This window comes from Clytia hemisphaerica, unplaced genomic scaffold (assembly GCF_902728285.1).
Source record: "Clytia hemisphaerica strain Z4C2 unplaced genomic scaffold, Clytia hemisphaerica genome assembly, whole genome shotgun sequence".
Lineage (NCBI taxonomy): Eukaryota > Metazoa > Cnidaria > Hydrozoa > Leptothecata > Clytiidae > Clytia > Clytia hemisphaerica.
This window is the reverse complement of record NW_027104297.1, coordinates 2,041,425-2,062,095: the sequence shown is the minus strand read 5'-3', so window position 1 is coordinate 2,062,095 and position 20,671 is coordinate 2,041,425. Positions and strand designations below refer to the sequence as shown.

The window sequence follows — 20,671 nt, the reverse complement described above, 5'->3', positions numbered from 1 at the left end:
AGTTATAATATGGATTCTTTTTAGTCAACAAAATTATTTTTTGAATCTGAAAGAACAGAATGAACTTTGGTAAGGGTTGTTCCTGGTTGATCTCCAAGATAAGAGAGCCAGAAGAGATTGGCAAAAGTCAACATCATACCCAACAAAGAAGTGTCGCCAACAACACTAATTTTGAAATGTATCAACCAATCTATGAACAGGAATAAGAGAATTCAATGGATATAACACAGCTTGCACACATCAGTGTGCAACCCTGTCATTTTTGATTTTTTAACTAGAAGGCAAATAAACAAATTAAACATCCTGCAGAGTGTGTAGGTTTAAGCCAAGTAACGCCCGTGATTCCCTCAGTTTATAAATTTCTTTGGGATTTTACAAGTTGTTTTGAAAGAAAGAGGTATTTATTTTTAATCAAGAAAGTGAATGTGAACCTTGTTTTGTCGTTCATACTTAAGTACAATGTCCTTGTAAAAATGGTTCAAAAATTAATTTGAATAGTACAAAAATGATGTATAAATTGATAAATAGCCACTGAGAGATTCATTAACTTTACTCCCCCAATTTTTTTCAAAGAGTGACATTGATGGAAATTGTGAAAAAAAAACTCTGGTTTACCCACCCCATCCTTGCTGAAAAAATGAAAATTGAACAATTTAAGCCCATAGCGAATCCAAGCTCAGACCCCAAATATGTAAAATCCTTGAAAAAGAATCCTCTAACCAGGGCATATCAATCGAACTGTTCGACTACCAAGTTTAAGTTTAAGTTTAAGTTCTCTTTCGCTTTTTGTAGTACTATTTACAGTGAATAAAAACCTGAGAGTGAAAAGAGCTCATAAATGGGAGCTTTCTACGCCACTCATCAGTATAAAATCCTTTAAAAATATTACAGGAAAGCCAAACTAATCGAACTTGATCAAACTTAATATAATAGAACGATTGGTGCTCGATTACCAAACCAAATCGAACAGTAATCAAACCAAGAAATTTCGATGACTATTTGATTGATGTTCAATCCCGATTCAATTATAGTTTGGCAAGTTCGATCATAGGTTCGATAGGTTCGATTGCTTTGTGTATATATTGAGGCAACTTAAAAAGGGGAAGGAAAGATGTGAGAGTTTCCCAAAGAAATATTATTTATCAGATGTGATCCCTGTCTCATGCGAGTGGTATTTTAACTCTCCCGTCTCCCTGTATCCCAACAAAGGAAATACATATTACACCCCTGTCTCACGCAAGTGGTATTGTAGCCCTCCTGCGTCCCTGCCTCACAACATAGGGAATACACATTACATCTATCTCTGTCTCGTGTCTGAGTGGGATTTTTTACTTTCAGTCTTTGTCAATGACAGGAAATAGATGCAGATATTACATTCCTAGACTAAGAGTCCATTTGCCACTTTTAAACAGAAAGATACCGGGTGCGCCACAAAAAAGTTTCTCTCTTTGAAACTAATTTTCTCGAAATCTAAAAATTTTAAAAGAACCGTTCCTATTTCATTGGCAAGAAGAAAGATAGACTTAAATTTTGATGGGTCATTTATTAAATTTGATTCATTAGATCAAAAGTTATGCTCAATTGAATAGAAAAGTTACTTTCAGAAAGTGCTGAAAAACGTTAAAAATCGACCTAAAAAGACGAAGCCTGAATTTGTTGTCATCTCTGGAATAGCAGAGGAGGACATCAAGAAGGAGGTATTCGGTATTCCTGACCTTGACGAAAAATTTCTAAACGACACAGTAGCCACAATTGAGAATAAGGAGATGGAAACTCAAGCCATCTCTACACCGCACACTCATCTTCAAGCCAGTTGCTCAAAATGACCTCTAAGGACATGCAAAATAAACTGTAAAAAAAAACGAACTGTAAATCATGCAATGCATGGAAATGGTACAGAGCAAGGTGTTAAAGGAGTTTCAGCTATGTAGCAATGTTGGAAGAAAAACGTTCCACCAAAATTCAAGGACACAACAGGTGCCTTCTTCAATTCCATCTCAACCATTGACATGTTAACAAACAATAAATCCTTGCCAAAACCATTGACAATCCATCAAAATTTCACTATGTCTTTGATGGCAGCTATAGTTAGATGGTCGCTGAATCAAAACCACAACCCAGTATCAAATTCAAGATTCGTACTGATAAGTCAGACTATATGATAACTTGAACATTTCGTACAGGCATGTTAAATCAACCAGTGTCGCTGCAATTACTGACACTGGTGCAGACCTTCTCCACTTTCGCTTTTATTGCAGATTTCAATGGAACGTTTGTACCTGTCAGTTACATCAATATGCCAAAAACATTTTGTTCAACCACCTTCACTTCAAGATAGGCCACCATAGAATGAACTTACTTTTATAGAATGAACCATATTCATGTGGCTTTCAACCTTGCACTCCATTGCAGAGGCTAATCAATTTTAATGACTTTTTTGACTAATGACCAAGTTAACATTTTTTAATTTTTTTATATTTGAGTATTAAAAAAGCAAACGTGGGTTTGGTTTGGGAACGCGAAACACGAACGCCAACTACCCATGTCTAAACTTTTCAATGTATCTCCAGAGTAACAGGTCCAAGTTCCTGAATAGTTTTACTATGTTCTGTGAAAAAATCATAACCATCAGCCAAATACTTGTTCATCTATTTAAGATTGAAGACAAAGAATTGCGCGCACCTTGAGCACACCTTAAAATCAACCAGAATTTACAACCTTTTGTCCAAAGCAAAAGAAGTGCTTTTCTTGCTGCCATCTTGTTTTAGAATGAGAATTCCAGAGAATTCCATTCGGTTCCAGTGCAAAAGGTCTTTTTTTCATCCAATCAGATTGCGCGATTTCACTTTCACTTTCTCTAGTCCAATAAGACTGCGGGGATTGAGTCATGTGACATCTCTATTAAAAAACCCGCGCCGATTAAAATATAAATACAGGGGGTCACACTACTGGCTACAGGAATTGAAAGCAAGCAATTACGGCCAATATTTTTGGTTTTTCTGAAGGACAAAAGGTATATAATATAGGAAGCTTTACTGAAGGAGGGATAAGGCTGGGACTATCTATTTAAAAGATGTGGACAAAAAAAGGCACTTTTTTGGGTGATAATTAAGATTTTACTTAGAAACTTTAATTCTCTTACCCCCGTCTCGGGCCTCCCTGATATGAGCAAGAGAACCATGTTGGCCACCCCGCCCTACTGAAAATTTCAGATCAAAACAAACAAGGAATTAATTCCTGTAACTCAAAGAAAATTGGAAAAAGCTGGTTTTTGACTGTTTCTGATCCTAAAGTGCTATTTTTTGGTAAAAGCTATGCAATTTATGTTTGGATTTCTAGAAAGCTTACCCATTCATTGTCAATAATATATTTTTTATTTGACAGTAATCTCTTCATGGAATAAAAAGATATAGTCAAATCTTGTAGGGTCAATTTCCAAAAAAATTTTGCCAAAATCGATTTTCGCATTTCGCCATTTTACCCTACACGCAAACGGTCGCAAACGCCACATAGGCATGCATTCAAATATATAATAACAGGTTTAAAATTTTTCTCTGGGCTAGTTAGTAAAATATCTCAAATAGGCTCTTTGATGGAGTGCAAGACTGAAAGCCACATGGATATGGTTCATCCTATGAAAGGAAGTTCATTCTATGGTGGCCTATATCTTGAAGTGAAGGTGGTGGTTGAACAAAATGTTTTTGACATATTGATGGAACTGCCAGTGTAGACCTAACTCTTCACACAAAAATTACGGGAAACGCATGTTTGGACTTTGTACCCTATGCTGCACACAAGCACTTAAACTTTACCACGCCGAAGCCGTAAATTTACGTTTTAAGCTATAGCCGAAGCCGTAAATATACGTTTTTCGTGCGGTTTTAAGAAAAGCCGCCCTACCGCCTTAAAGACGCCTTTAAATCCTGGGAAATGTCTTATATGACGGAGAGAAAATGTAAACAAACTATTTTCAATAGTTTGAAACCACCTACTTTCGATTTTAACTGTCAAAACAAACTGGAAAATCAGGCAAAATATTCTTTTGGAAATTATGAGCTCATTGACTGCTGTAACTAACTTTTTATGTTTATTTAGTGGAAAATGGTTTGTTTTATTGGTTGGAAATGTTATGTATTGCTTGTATGTAGTTTAGTCAGTGTTTGAGGTAAGTTTCTGCCTCCTTATTCTTTAGTATGACGGTACATTAAGGGTGAGGACTGGAGGCTTGTCGGCCGTCATCGACCGTCACCGAAACCCAAGTTAAGGCTTCTGATAAGGCTGCAAAGAGTTTCAAAGTGTATATACTATGTTATTTCTATTGCTTTCATGCTGGTTGATGATAGGAAAGTCATTTTTAGCTGTTTTTAGTGATATTTCGCATAAAAATTACCTCAAGGGGCCTCTGCCTTACGTGCCTCTGATTTACATGGAAATTTTCTCGAAAACCAAGGTTTTCTAAAAATGAATTCTGCCTTTTCTAGTAAAGGTATGATTGTGATTTTTTGGCTAGCAGTTGTAGTTATAATGGTGGAAACAATGAGCCAGAAAATTATGGTATCGCAAATGTTCTCCCCACTTTTTTTTTAACCGGAACTTAAAATTTTGAAAAATATGACAAATTGCGTTTTGACACTACTGTGTCACCATTGATAAAGGAAAATCCTTTATTTTAACATTTTTGGAAAGCAGAATAGTTGGGCTTTCCAGAATGGGCTCATTTTTTTTGAATCAGTTTAGTAGATCAAAAGTTATGACGGAAAGTGTAAAACTGTCATTTTTCCCAAAAAGACAAGGCGTGCACGGGGTAAAGTTCCCAAAGAGAAGGCGTGGTAAAGGTTAAGCCCAAGTCCCGCAAAGGCGGGACAAAAATCAGATTTTGAAGTTTGCAAAAAAACGCCACATAGAAGATCTTTCAAATTCAGTATGTGAATAGAGCAGTAAAAAATACAACTTTTCTATTTTTCCTTTTTTTTGCAAAAGTTCTAGGAATGAAAATAAAGGGATAATGATAATTGAATACTATCCATTGATGACCCGCGGCACTATCGTAAAGCTAGAATCACTTTGCGTACTCTTCGCTTGAGAAGTTGATTGACAGATTGAAGTTTTTCACCCGCGCAGGAGTTCGCGGAGCGTTCTCAGCTCAATCCTCGGACCACGCTAAAAATGGTAGACTGAGCTGTGATAGATCATTTCGATGGAAGTTGTTGGAATGTTGTTTACAAGGCTCTTGACAGAAAATCGTTTGTTTTATTGTCAATGATGACAGTGCGGTTATTAATTTTGTTAGATCTGACAAATTGATGTTTGTAAGTGCACTTTATAGTTTTGATTCCCATTGAAGAATATTCTGGTTTTCATGTTATTAGATGCTGTTTTAGAGCTTTAGGTCTACACTGACTGCCTGTTGATAGACGTGATAGACCCATGTGACGTGCCTGCGAGACCGAATTGAAATGATACAAAGGAAATCTGATGATGCACAACATCATTCACAGAGCAGTTGCAATTCCTGAGTCCATATTTTCAAACAGGGTTAGAGTACCCTGCCCAGTTGGCGACCGAAATTTTTTGATTCAAATTTTTCACTTACTTTTTACTTTTTTGAAAATCCTTCTGACCAACGGTTAGACAACTTTTAACATGCTCAGTCAGGCACATCCTGGAAAATGAACGGGGTGAGCATTTGCATGGGGTATTCGTCACCCAGTGTAAGTGAGATAGGACGTCTCAGGCTAAAAGCGTAAAAATGAATAAAAATGAACTTCAAACTGAAAAAGGGAAAAAAGGTAGAAAACTGGGAACTTTATTTTTTCGTTAAAAGTTTCTTCAATCTTCGAAGACAAAATTGACCCATGGAAAAAAAATTTCATCTATGCAGTTCTTTGAAATGAAGCAAAATATTTCCAACCCGGTTCAATTAAACTGGGTATTCGGCTCTATTACGTCACTTTCGTTTTCAACCTCGTTCATTTGCCAATGGTCACAAGTGAAAAATACCCCGTTCATTTGCCAGGATGTGCCTGACTGATGCTCTTTGTGTTTGTTTTGATCTTTTATTTGAGGCGATCTTCTTAGAATAAAAAACTTTCGAAGCGAGCGGTACTAGTGCCCAGTTCCCGACCGACGTACCAGTCTGCGACCGATCGCAAGAAAGAAAAAATCAGTGCTCTACTTACAGGTAAGGTCATATGAATTGATCAGGATGATAAAAAAACTCATAAGCTTTCCCGTATTACATTTATTTACACTCGTTCTTTTGTTTTAAAATAGCTCACTTACATTTCCCTTCGGCATGTTTTTTCAGAATTTTTCTTCAAGTCGCCACTTTTTTTTAAAGTTTGTTTTTGTTTTGTTTTGAAAGTGGCGGTCTATGGAGAGTCTTCATTTGATAAAAACGCGGGAATTTTTTATGTCTGTTTTTTTCTCTTCGCGTCTGGAATGTTTTGATATCGCAATGTAGAGTATTCTTTTTCATTTTTTGAGTTTGGTCGGTCGCAGACTGGACGTCAAATTTCAAAGCTGATTGCATCAACTTTTTTATCAATATTTCAAACGAAGGAAACTGTATCGAGCTGATTTTTACAGAAATGCTTTCTATAAACGTATTCATCGTTTTGGACAAGTATTTTTTGGAGTGGGAGTTGAAGCGTTTTTTCTTACGAAGCTTTTTTGTCCACAGGTAGCCATTTTTTATTTTTTTCGAGAAAGATCCGGGTTTTTCATGTGCTTCCGTGCAAAGTTGGATCTTTCGGATTCTACTCGTTCTTTTCTAGAACTTTTTTTACACAGTACGGGAAATAGGTCAAGGCAGATTACTACCAAAAGAAATTCTCCAGAGGTTTGTTTTTGCATGACTTTTCTGGGTTCAAAGACGTTCGGTCGCCAACTAGACCGGTCGCCAACTGGGCAGGGGACTCATGGTTTCAGCCCCCCCTTAAAATAAGGGGGGACTTAAATTTTTGAAAAAAGCTTTAAGGGGTCAAATTTTTGGAAAATCTGAAGTAAGGGGGGGCTAGGGCTTAAGGGCACCAAAGAAACAAATAAATATTATCTGAGGGGGGAGTAATTTTTGACAGTTGAGAAGAATTTCCTATTCTTATTTCAGACTCAATTCTTTTCTCAAGAATCTGTATTTCAGCCAAATGCATTAAAATTTGATTTTTTTTCAAATTCGAATGTTTCTAAAATCTAATCGAATATCTTGTAAAATCGAATGTTTTCTAAAATTGAATGTTTTCTAAAATTGAAACATTTAAAATTTAAGGGGGGACATTAAAATATTGGAGTAAAAATTAAGGGGGAGTACCTTTTAAGGGGCAGCTTTAATAAATTTTGGAAGATAAGGGGGGGAAAATGGATAAGGGGTAAATTTCTGTTTTAAGGGGGGACTGAAATCATGGATGAAACCATGGGACTCTATTATGTTTAAGGGGCGACGTCCATATTCAATCTTGCCACACGTAACGGGAAAAGACCGTTAGTTTTCAAACATACCTACCCACCACCTTAACGGTCTTCATGATTTGACCAAAATTTTACCGAAGCTTTCATTCCCGCTAAAATCAAAACAAACGGCCCGCTACAAAGGTCGCCATTTTCAGAGGTTTACAACGGCCAAATTCCATCACAATTTTTAAACGGCCTTTGTTTTTAAAACTCCCAAAGCAAGAATGTTATACTCTGAAACCACCCCTAAATTGCTCAGGGAAAGGATTTTGGATAGATGGCTAAAGGAAAAAGCGAAGAAGTGAGCGCTACGATAAGCGATTTGTGATTTTTTCCTTGGAATTTTTAGTGGAGTTTCATTTTGGTCATCAATGCCACAGCTAACTCTCAACATTCCGATATACCTACCCACTAACGGTCTTTTCCCGTTACGCGTGGCGACTTTGAATATGGACGTGCGTCGCCCCTAATTGTGTATTCGATTCAAACAAATGAAGTGCTTGCCTACAAAAGCTCATTTGCTCCATCAACAGCTAAACTCTGAAATGATCTCCCTGGTGGATTTACGACGATTAAAGACATTCATCTTTCAAAAAAAATGACATACTCATCAACTTTGCCAAATCCACAAGTTCAATGTCAAAAGATCATAAATCTTCATGGCAAATTTGTACATCGCTAGGCCGCCATTATGATTTCCGTTTTGTGATGCTTCGTCAGCAGTTTTCTGTTGGCGTTTGACATTTACGCCCTGTTTGCCGTCTAAGGCGCCATAAATTACCGTATTGCCAAATCGGATTAAAAAGGTTTCATAGAGGACAAAACGGATTAACGAATTTCATTAAAAATTTCAAATTATTTTGTGATTTTGGTGGCATTTTTTGATCTAAACTTTCTTTATTAATCCACTGTACAGTAACAAGAGAAATTTCTCTTATTGATAAAAAGTTGAGGTTTGGCTAGTTTAGCTTTCTTTTTTTTCTTCAAAATCTGCTGAATTGGGCAGTTCCAGAAAAAAGCCATTTTACTGCACTGAATGTGAATGATGAATTTCAAGGATTTTTTCGATGGCCATGGCAGAATTTTGGTTTTTGTTCTCTGTTGTTCTTTTTCAGACAGTTTGACGCAATTCAGGGAAAAAAATTGGTGGAATAGTGGAATTGGGCAGCTACCCCCTAAACTATGGCGCGCCAAAGCGGAAATAAATACTATCTCTTTAAAACAATACTATCTTCGTTTAAAACATACTATCTTTTTAAAAAAATACTATTTTCGATTAAAACATACTATTTTCGTTGAAAAAATACTATTTTTCGTTGAAAAAATTACTATTTCGTTTGAAAAAATACTATTCTCTTAAAATACTATCTCGTTTAAAACATAATATCTTTTGTATGATACCTTTTTTTAAACAATACTATCTATTTAAAACGATACTATATTTTTTAAAACTACTATCTTTTCGACACACAGTCTGGAAACGGTTGGCAGTCTTGCCTCGCTCATTTTAAAAGTTTGCCATGATGACCCCGCGCATGTGGGACGGCGGAACATGCTTGCTGGATGGTCCAATAAGATCAGCAATTTTTCCATTTGAACCCTATTGTTTTTATGCAAGGACTTGGTCTTCGTTGATACTTTCAATGGTCTGCCACGTGTAGCCATTACTGTCATCAGGTCAGATCTTGTAGGGAGCCGGACGCCATCTTGTTATGTTGGTCCCGGGGGGGGGGTACTACCTTGTCGACCAACGGGGTGTTTCCGCGACGTTCGAAAAATGGACCCTACGGGGACTCGAAATTTGCGAAAAAGTGACCCTGAATGGGACTGAAATTCCAAAATTTTCTCAAATTTTCTACTTTTTCCAACGCCCATTACACGCCCCTCAAAATGAAAATTACACAAATTTGAATAATCGAGGCAACCTATTCGAAAAAAAAGAGTATTTTTTAAAAGATAGTATTTTTTAACGAAGATAGTATGTTACAACAAAGAATTGTTTAAAGATAGTATGCCGATAGTACCCAATCGTATTTTTTTTCCGCTCTCTGTTTTGAATGTTTTTTAAGCTATGTTTTCATCTGTTTAACGAAGCTAGGTTTTTTAAAACGTTGCGAACGTATTGTTTCACCAGTATGTTTTCGTCTATGTTTTTCGCTCGCTGTTTAAACACAGATCGTCTGTTTAAACGAAGCTCGTAATGTTTTCAAAAAGATAGTATGTTTTAAACGAAGATAGTCGTTTGTAAAAAAGTTTTTTCCGCTTTGCGCGCCCTCCCCCCCCTGCCCTTGCGCGCAGTGCTCCTGAAAATAACTTTTTGTCCGGCGGGGATGTCCGAAATTTCGCTTGTCGACCCATCCCTCGAACCCTCGAACTTGATCGGACAATCGAACCCAATCGAATATTTACATTTTTTTCTCGGTTGATTGGTTTCGATTCACTTCGATCAAGTTCGATTGATTCAATTACGACATTCAATTGAGTTTGATTGGTTTCGATTGAGTTGATTGGTTTCGATTGAGTTCGATTGGTTTCGATTGAGTTCGATTGGTTTCGATTGAATCGGATTGCCTTCGATTAAGTTTCCTTTTTGTGCTTGAGGATTAAAGTCCGAACAAGAACGCTGTGATCGTCTCCTTTCTTCCCTTATCGGCTCCCTTTACGTCAGCTCTTATTGGCGTTATTTTTTTGTCCCTGGCGTAATAAGGGCCAGCAATAAAGGGGCCGGCGTAAAAAGGGCGGACGAGGTAAATAGTCTTCTATTCCTTCTACGCGAAAGCCTAGATGTAAGTCTGTCTAAGCCAATCGGAAACGATTGATCGAATCAATTGAGCCCGATCAAACTCAATTGAAGTAATCGATCGGACAATCGAACCCAATCAAAATTTTACATTTTTTCCGACTTTGATTGATTTCGATTGTCCGTACGATCACTTCGATTGGGTTCGATCAATTCGATCAATCATTTCGATTGAGTTCGCTTGAGTTCGATTGATTCGATTGACAATCAAATTCGATTGTGTTCGATTGACATCCCCTGGTTTTATTAGCAGAATACCCAGCACATTGGTACTGTACTGTACACTGTATAATACCTCTAGTAATACCAAGGGAAATAAATCTTTTGGGTGTCTACCGCAAAAATTAATTCTGCGAAATGTAATTTTTACTAAAAAAGAGCCCCTAGAGGATTATGAAAGAATTTTGGCAAAATACGGGTGTTAAACGTGAACGTAAAATGCTCCATTAGTCAGGGGATGTCAATCGAAGCGATCGAAGCAATCGAAATCAATCAAAGTCAATCAAAGTGATTGGTCGAATCAATCGAAGCCAATCGAAGTGATTGTCGAATCGATCGAAGTCGATCAAACCTTTAAAAAAATGTAAATCTTCAATCGATTTCGATTGACTCAGATCGCGCATGTGGAGACCAACCTAATAGTCGCGCGGCTGAGGTCGAAAAAAGTGGCTAGAAAATGATTTTCGTGATACACCTCTCAGATTCCACTTTTTTCGATGGAAACTCTCGAATTAGTATATGGAGATTCCAAAATAAAAAAGTTTCCACAATATTATCGTGCAAGTAACGAGTAAATGGTGATTTTTTGCGTTTCCAGGCAAAATTGCAAGGCCTGGAAATTTATGATTTTTGGGTGGTCTTCAAATTAAAAAAAGACCTATATCACACGATAGAGCTCTTCAAACTGAGCAAAAAAGTGTATTACACCAAAGTCCCAACTTCTCTAGATCAAAAGTTATGGGCCTATTTGTGGTCAAAAAGGTGTTTAATTTTGCATAAATTAATGCAGATTGTGGGGAAATTCCCTATTTTCCGTCAGTTTTTCACCACAAATAGGCCAATAAATTTTGATCTAGGGAAGTTGGGACTTTGGTGTAATACACTTTTTTGCTCAGTTTGAAGAGCTCTATCATGTAATATAGGTTTTTTTTTAATTTGAAGACCCCCCAAAAATCATGAATTTCCAGGCCTTGTAATTTTGCCTGGAAACGCAAAAAATCGCCATTTACTTGTTACTTGCACGATAATATTGTGGAAACTTTTTTGATTTGTAATCTACACATACTAATTCGCGAGTTTCCGTTGTTTTTTTTGGAATCTAAAAGATGTATCACGAAATGAAAGGTTTTTCGACCTCAGCCGCGCGGTTAGTGTAAAACGCAGGTCACAGGTCACAGGTCGCAGGTCGCAGGTCACAGGTCAACAAAGTACAGACCGGAAAAAAAAGAGATCATAACATATACATAACATAACATAACATCAATACATAGCGCATTAAATTACAAAAAAGTAATACATGCTATTTAGATATTATAAATTACAAAAAAGTAATACATGCTATTTAGATATTATAAAATGACAATTGAATAGAATAACAACCTATTTTGACATAGTGACACTTACTTACAAAAATAATGACAAAATCATAAAATATGATGCCTAACAAGACAAAAGCACGAAAAATATTTATAATACAAAATGTGATGTAGATAGTGTGAATGGATATAAAACGGCACCAATCAGAAGCTTGTGAGGTCCCTAAAAGAGTGGTTTTAAAAGGATGAAACTAATTAATTATTCAATTGTTATTTTAATGACTTAATGACAATTTTTGACAAAAATATTGACAGAATTACAAAATATCATGTCTTACAAGAAAAAAGCACCAAAAATATTTAGCATGCCGAATGTGATGATAACAATATGGCTGGATATAAAATTACACCAATCAGAAGCTCGTGAGTTCTCTGAGAAGGTAGTTTTAGAGCGATTTGTTTTATTATATGTAACCATCATATAACATTACAATATGTAATATACCTGTTATACGTATAAGATGGTTTCAAATATTTTCTGGTCTGCGTTATACACGGCGCAAACTGCGAAAGATCGATAAAAGCACATGGTTAAATTTTGATGTTTGAAATGGTTTTATATGGATGAAATTGCTTGAGAATTATGTTTTGATAACTCTTTGTGTTTTCCAAACATTTTCCTCTGCAATGACATTGATTAGAGTTAACCTGTCATCACTGACCTGTGACCTGTGACCTGCGACCTGTGACCTGTGACCTGCGTTTTACACTAACCGTCAGCCGCGCGACTATAAGGCACAAAGGAGACACAAGGTGGGTGAAATTATTTGCCGCAAGCAAGTTACGACAGGTTACGACGGTTATCGCAGTCAATCAAAGTCGATCATAAGGGAGCAAAAAAATGTAAATCTTCGATCGACTTCGATTGATTCGACAATCACTTCGATTGACTTCGATTGACTTCAAACTTTTCGATTGACATTCCCTGGATTAGTACATCCTCGCACTGCAAAAATTTAAGTTACAGTACGTGAAAATTACATCTCTTACATAACAATCAGCGTATAGCCACCCCATTTATGGTGGAGTTTTTAATTACATCCAACATACATAACATTGTGCGTGCTAGCTAGCTAGCAAAAGGTCTATTTAGTATTATGGCCTATTATGGCTGTGTCTTCAATTTAGCAAGTCTAGCATCAAGTCTTCCCAACAGTTTAGACTTAAACTTCTAAATCAAGATTACAGGATTTTGAGTACGGGTCGGTTTCACTTTCGTTTTCAGTGGTTTCATTTTCGATTTCAAGCCAACATCTTAGTCTCACCCATAGTTATAGGGGTTTGCACAAAAAAACAAAATACAAAAATTTTTCCAAATCTTCCATTTCGATTGAGCTGAGATCAAAACTAACTTGTGTTTGCGTCATTTTTGGCTCCAAAATATGGGTCGTTGGTCGGTCGGCAATAAAAATGTCGGAAAAATACACTCTGGCCATAGGCTTGTTCAGGTGGCAAGAATCATCTAGAGCGCGGTCTGCAGTATGTTTATTGTTACATGTGAAGCGGCATAATCAGTTATACGTAGCGCTCTAAAACGCAAAAGATCTTTGAAAAATTGTGAGTAGAAATTGTTTTAAACGCTTGATGATTAAAAACTAACTAGCGCTAAATCTGCAAATGTTCTTTGGAAAATATCACCTAAAAATTTGACAGATTCCCCGACTTTCCGACTAAAAACACTCAGATTTTTCAGATCAAAAGTGAGTCGGTCAAACAACGCGAACACAAGTTATTTGTGATCACGGCCTTAATGCACTGAAATTAATGAAACTTTTCTATGTTTCACTTTTTTGTAAGTCTGGCATTTTTAAGCCGAAACCCGTAAGGCTGCCGTGCGTATTTACGGCACTTTGTTGACAATCTAACTCTTGCATCAAATTCCCGTTTTCTTCAGTATAGTAAATTGAAGATGAGAAAAAACTTAAGCCTTAGGATGACGGATTGAAACAAATATATGAAGGGTGGGATTTTACAGCCGTACGTCGTGCAAGGCACTGAGAGGCCATGGGTGCCAAAAAGAAGGGCCAGTTGAAATACTTTTTTCAAAAAATTGGAAAAGCGAGGAAATTTTTTTCAAATATCAAAAATGCGTGAGAAATCAAACTTTTGAAGAGTTGCAAGAGTCTCACGTCCAGTGTGTGAGAGTTGGCACCTCTGGACTAACCTAGTTTTTAATCCTGATAAGGAGTTTAAGTCTAGACTGCATGATAGTACAAGGACTGTCAGGCTGTCAGGCAGCTCTGATGGGTATATCAACACACAGACATGTAGACTCATCCTTGCCTCTCAACACACCTTCCATCTGGCATGATGCATAAAAATATTACAAAATATCTTCCAAAATCTCCTCATAAAAGGCTTACCGTAATTTTTTCCCTCTTCTAATTTCCACACCCTTCTTTAGGGATAGGAATAATAGGAAGGTCAGAATTGCTGATGGAAACTATTTTTCTTTCCTCTTGGTGATCAAGTGGAAAAAAAACTTTTTTTTCTATTAGTGATCCGACCTTACTAATATTCCTATCCCTAAAAAAGGATGTCAAAATTAGAAGAGGGATGTTGACATTGACCAACTTACAGTAGTTAGCTTTTTTAAGATATGTATGGCAAATACTTTTTTATTTATTGGTTTACGGATCGGCTAAACGTTATTTTTGCCAAAAAAATAAAAAATAGAGATTTCAAAAACTTTTATTTACTTTTTCCTCTCCAAAGAAAAAAAAACCTTAAACAGGAAAACAGAAGAGAAAAAGAGAGAAAGAAACAATGCTTCTGCCAATAAAGATACTTTGATCCTTTCCTTAATGTCAGGGAACTTCCCCATGGAATTTCCCTATCCCCAAAAAACAACTTCAAGAGTAAATTTTTTCTGCACAATGCTAAGAAGAAGATTGTTGAAGAGCGACTTTTTAAAAAATCGATACTTTTTCGAAATTTCATAAAATTTTATTTAATTATCTCCTCCTATTTCCGATTAAAAAAAAATTAAATTAAAAAAATTTCATTTTTATTTTTTTCCATCCTCCTGTCCAAAACTTTTCCTCATAATGTCCGTAAACCAGAAAATGAAAAAGTAATTGCCTCATAAGTTTTAAAATAAAATATATAAACCTGATTAAAATAACAGCCGGAAATGAAATATATCCAATCTTCATCTTTAATTAGGATTTGAAGACACTCCTGTTAACAAAACAAAACAAAAATGGTAGTGTCATCTCTTAAAGAACTGGACCAGAGTCTGGTGTGGTGCTGTTTTCCAGTGTCAAAAAGTGTTCTCCAAAATATACCAAACATAACATCTTATAGGTGTCCTGCACCACTACAAATTTTTTTATTAACAACCAGGTTACTAAAAGCTGGAGCCCTGAAATTAGCCAAGTTTTTTCACTATCTTGTAAGGTAAGAACTTTTTTAGATAATCTAAGCATGGCAAACAATAGCCCACAATAGCCCACAATATTACCTTGTTTTATATCTGCGCTGTGATGAAACCTACTGTGCTCCTTGCAACATAACTTTATGAGGGCTTCCTGATTGTGTTGGAACTTCTGTATGGATGGTTTACACAGATTTTTCAATTTTAAACAAGATAATTTCACGGTGAAATTGCTTCTTTTTGTGGAATATCTTAAAATTTGAAGCTTCAACTTTCAACTTTCACTGGCCATCGTACGCCTTCGCCAAAAATTCAGTCACTTTTCAACTTCCTAAGAGTTTTCCCAAACAAACAGAACAAATTGAGTGAATTATTCCCATTTAGGTTAGTGGTGGAGACTAGGAGACAATCTAAAGTTTGAACCAAAACTTTAATAAAAATGGCTCTTGAACTTTGTTAGACTTAGAGAGGAGACTCTGTCTTCTTATTTAAATTTGAGGTATCTTTAAGGGTCAGAGCTGTGAGTCAATTTTCAGACTCAACATCAAAATAGCTCATTTTATTGCTGAACTCACTTGCTGAATACAAAACTTTGGCACAAAGAAGTGTTTTGATTGGCAAATGTGTCCCTGCAAGCGATTTAGAGCACATTCAAGATCGGCTCGGATCGGCCAAGTAATTCTACGGCCCAAATTGGCCTAGATCGGCTAGGTCCGGTTCGGATCGACCAAGTCTTGTCTGGATCAGCTTATAACGGCCAGGTCCGGTTTTGTCAAGTTACAAACTTGATAAAACAAAAACAATGATGTAAGGCCGATATGGACCGGTCCAGAATGCTAAGATTGGCCAATATCGGCCAAATTCGGCCAGGAACGGTCCAGACCGGTCCATATCAACCAAAAGTTTGGCTTTTTAAGGGTCGGCACATTTTCAATGTGCTCCAAATTGCTTGCAGGGACACAAATTCTTATCAACGTTTTTTTTGGTGGTAAATTTGAAACTTTTAAATTACCAGTTCTGACCTATTCATTTCGTCATTTATCAGCATATTATGAATAAGAAATCATAGCATGGATCTCCAGGCTATGAACTAATTTGATTTCAAATTTTCTATAATCACTGGTGATTTTTCTTTTCAGTGTTAAAAAGTAACCAACAAACAAGAAAATTATGCAATAAGATGCAACCCAATGCTAATGTAAAAAGAGGTCTTGCATCTTTCAATACCTCATTGAAAACTGTGAAAAGCAGGAAAACTGTCATTGTTTTCATTCTTGTTGGTTGCTTCTTCCTGTACTTGGCTTCTTCTTATTTACTTCCTGCACACAAACATTTTCATCAAAGCCAGACCAAAGACTCTTCACAAGACAAAAAGAATCTTGTTTGGAGAACTATCTTGTGCAATGGACACAACTGATGGGCCTCAGTGATGCAATCATCAAGAAGATCCCAGCCTCGTCTACTGAAAATCGATTCTTCCCTTTTTCAGGTGATATGCTATGAATTGACCAAAATATTCGCTTGTTTAAAAACTCTCAGTGAAGTTATCAAATCGAACAATGATTGTATTTGTTATGGAAATCTAAAAAAATGCAAACTGAATTTCACTTTTTCCTGAGAAAATTACTCTACTTTAATAGAATAGATTTAAAAACTTGAACTCTTTAAGGAAACTGTCGTGTCGTAAAGTTATAGATTTTTTCTTTCAGGCAATGGAAAATTAGGCTTTGGCCTAGATAAAGACAAGAAGCAATTCTATTTGAAGACTGACACACACGGCTACATTCAGTCATTTGCACCCACTCTTGACCTCAAGATACAAGAGTCTCACATTGTGGAAGAAAAGGCTGTGATTATGAATTTGAAAGCTGGACTTGTTATTCTGGCTACAGTGTTTGATGTTGTAAGTAATCTTTGCATTTTCAAACACTCTTAATTTTCAGTCACTCTAAATTAGAGCAAGAGACACTCATATTCGTTAAAATTAATTTGACTGTTCATTAATGTCGAACATTTAGCTTTTGTCAAGTTTGACAATTTTAATTCTGTTAAAATCCCTGGAAAATTAGGACAGAGAAAACTAATTTTAAACATGATTTTATCTCTGCAAATATCTGCAGATTGTCTAATATAGGAAACGAAAAGTTTAAAGTTTCTACACACTATTTCATGAAAACACAGTTTTTTGAAACTGTCGGTAACTATTTGGCCAGAGACCCTAAAAAATTTATGCTCGAACAGCACTAATTCAAATTTCCATCCTCTAGGAGCAAAGCTGTGTCCTTGTCGAGGAAACATTTTTCGCACATCGCCTACACAGTGGTCTATTTCAACATGTCATCAAAGTGAAAAATTCTGGACCCTTCTCCATCGATCTTGAATTATCCACAGCAGACGTCAAGAAACTGAAAAAAATTGAAAAAATTCACACAGCACATCACACTAACGGTCACCTAGCAACCATCAGTGGTGAAATCAAAACAAAGCGAAACAAAGAGAACAAAGAGGGCTTGGTCAAGTTTACATCTGTTCTCTCCAGCGTTGATAACAGGGTCTTGAAAGTACCACAGAAAGGTGAAAAAAGTATGAAACTCTTGTCTTATACTGATTTCATCTTTCTGGAACAAGAGCCGCAAGAAGTTGTGCCACCCACCAACAAGACTAGGACTGGAAGAGACGTCAAAGATACAGACATCATCGCTTTGACTGAGAAATCCAACACCATGCTCAAATCTCTCTCTAAAGATCACGTTCAGGATCAACATGTCAAAGCATGGAGTGAAATTTGGACGGTAAGACGGTACTTTCATTTTTAATTTTCGAATTCTCCAAAGCTACAAAGCTACTCTAATTCATGGTTGAAATGAATGATGGGTAATCTGGTAGGATTGTGCTCTAATAACGGCTTTTTGTTGGTTTAAACGTAAAAATTTTAGACCAACTAAAGTTGTCATCAGGGCCTGGTGGTACTGATTACCCATGATTTCTTTCGAATGAACAGAAGCCTTTTTGTGCTTTAACTCCATCAAACTCCTCTTATACAAATCCTTAAAAAGATATTCTAGATACAATGGACTATTGTGCAGTCATACTCCAACATCCATTTAAAAATGTATTTCTTATTTTGTTTTATAGACTGGTATTTCAATTTCATCAGATTCTGACCCAAATTCGCCATCACCATTACACGTCAACTTGACTCAATACTACTTATATACCACACACAGTGGTAACTCAACCAAAAAATCAACCAAATCCGTCAATTGTTACACAGGGCCACCAACTTTACACTATCCAAAACATTGGGTGGTACCGACTAGTTTGAGCTCTTTAAGTTCATTGATGCAACTATGGGAGGATTTCTTCACACGAAATAATTGCCCTATATCTTCTCTCACTGCTTTTTCATTACCTCAATTAATGGTATTGACTATCGTAGGCCTACATTATCACAACAAGCAACTACAAATGGCTCTCAACCCTTTGAACTTGCGTACCAATATTTCATTACGACATGTATCCTTAGACTATTTCCATTCACAAGATCAATTTGATCTGAAAGTTTTAGTGACCAATATCAAAACAGAACCATATCAAATTTATGTTATGAATAATGGTAAACATTCGCCGAAGATTTTCGGTTGTGGTAGTGCGTGTGAGCACGTTGTAGAGTTGGGCAGCTCCAGACTAAAATTCGTGATTCACCCAACAGATCCGGTGACTCCTCTTTTTTACATCTCCAGCAACCGGACTCTTTTGGAGAAGATCCACCATTCAGACTTTATGCGAAAAGCAATACATTCTGCGAAGGAGATCAAAGCGACTGCTCACCATCATCAGCTTTCGCCTAAATTCTGGATCTCCGTTGTGGTGCTCATCGTTAGTTTTCATGTTATTGTTTTGAAAATGATATACAATGAGTGTCGGAAGGGCCGGGGAACGGTGCCACGCCGAGGTCCTTATAGTTAGAAGAGTGTCTCTTTTTATACGAGGTTTTTATACAAGTGAAATTTAAAATAACCAACATATATATTGGTGCATATATTTTTTGATGATTAATTATTGCTGTTGTTATTATCCTTGGAGCTCAGGTGAGTGTTATCGCATTTATTCATTAATTATCACAAGAATTTATTTATATAATTGACTGGAGCTGAATTTTAAGGTCTTACTTTACTAAACAAAATAATGATTTTACAATTTTTACCCTTATTAATATTTGCATGCGATATTTTTTTTACAAAGTGTTGGTTTAAATAAAATTATTTCGAATAAAGGAAGCAAACTAAGGCCATTCAACTAAGGCCATTCAACTGGGTATTCCAGAAAATTTACCCACCCTGTCGAGGAGGTCATATTTATGGCCCTGGGGATACCTTTAATTAAACCTGGATAACCCAAGGGTTTAAGTGGAATCTCTTGAAATGGGCAGACATTTTGAAAATTGGATAAGACTCCAACGGGTTCTACCTCAAAAATTGTCAAAAATCCAGGTTGTGTATTGAAATTCAATTCAAAGCAGTTTGGCGTCCTCAACTTTAAAGCTATCTATTTGCAGAGGGTAAATCCTTGGAACTGATTGTGTGCTGCATTGTGGGGCATCTTTAAATGACAAGTTGAATAAGTTCAAAATTGAAAAAACCTTTAACTGTGGGTTTTTGCTATAAAATTGGAATGGAAGTAGGGGAGTTGATACTAAAATCTAGGACATCAGGATGTTTAGTGACGTGGTGGTATACCCAAAAAACTTAAAAATCCTTTTAGTACAATTTGAACAATGGGTACTAAAATACCAAAAAGGTGGTATCCAGAATAAAATTTGAATTTTTTTTAGTAAATTGGTACTAAAATTAGTAATTTTCATGATTTTATTAATCTTTTTCACAAATTTTCGTGATGTTTTAGTACTTACGAGATTTTAGTACCACCCCCCACTGATTGAGGAGGGGGAAACCAGGGATACGTTTGATAACTAAGATGTTTTCACAGTTCGTTCGAGAGATAGTATTATGCGTTTTTTATTTTTCTAAAATATGATAAATTATGATAATGTGATTATAGCATGTATAATTGTTCTTTAGGGAGTTTTTTTTTCGAATTAGTCATTTTTACGTGAGGAAGGAAGGTATATATTACATGAGGATCATTTTTAAAGTGATCAAATTGAAGAAAATATTTTATATAATACTCTTACAAACCTAAAATACTTGGTTATTTCTACATCATTTTATGTACAAAACTATTTACAGTATTAAATATCTGAACTTAAATAATTTGAGCTACAGTAGGTCCCGTAGAAGGAGGAAAACTCAGTCGGGTAAATCTTTTCGTCCGGGGAGACTTTTGTCGGGGGAAGACTTCGTCACTTTTTGCCGACTATTTTCTACGATGCCACACACGTACACGTCACTTAGAACAAAAGGGATTAATGAATTAGAAGAAATTAATGAA

The 20,671-nt window shown here is 36.2% G+C and overlaps 1 protein-coding gene across 1 annotated transcript; it reads left to right on the top strand.

Annotated features, from left to right (window-relative positions):
* Nucleotides 1-16,359: 16,359 nt before the first annotated feature.
* Nucleotides 16,360-20,417, top strand: LOC136817388 (uncharacterized protein KIAA2013 homolog). Its single transcript, XM_067073731.1, has 4 exons — nucleotides 16,360-16,709; nucleotides 16,930-17,123; nucleotides 17,488-18,012; nucleotides 18,356-20,417. Exons 1-4 carry the CDS (start codon nucleotides 16,637-16,639, stop codon nucleotides 19,187-19,189), a joined length of 1,626 nt encoding a protein of 541 aa, XP_066929832.1. The 5' UTR covers nucleotides 16,360-16,636; the 3' UTR covers nucleotides 19,190-20,417.
* The last annotated feature ends 254 nt before the right edge of the window (nucleotides 20,418-20,671 follow it).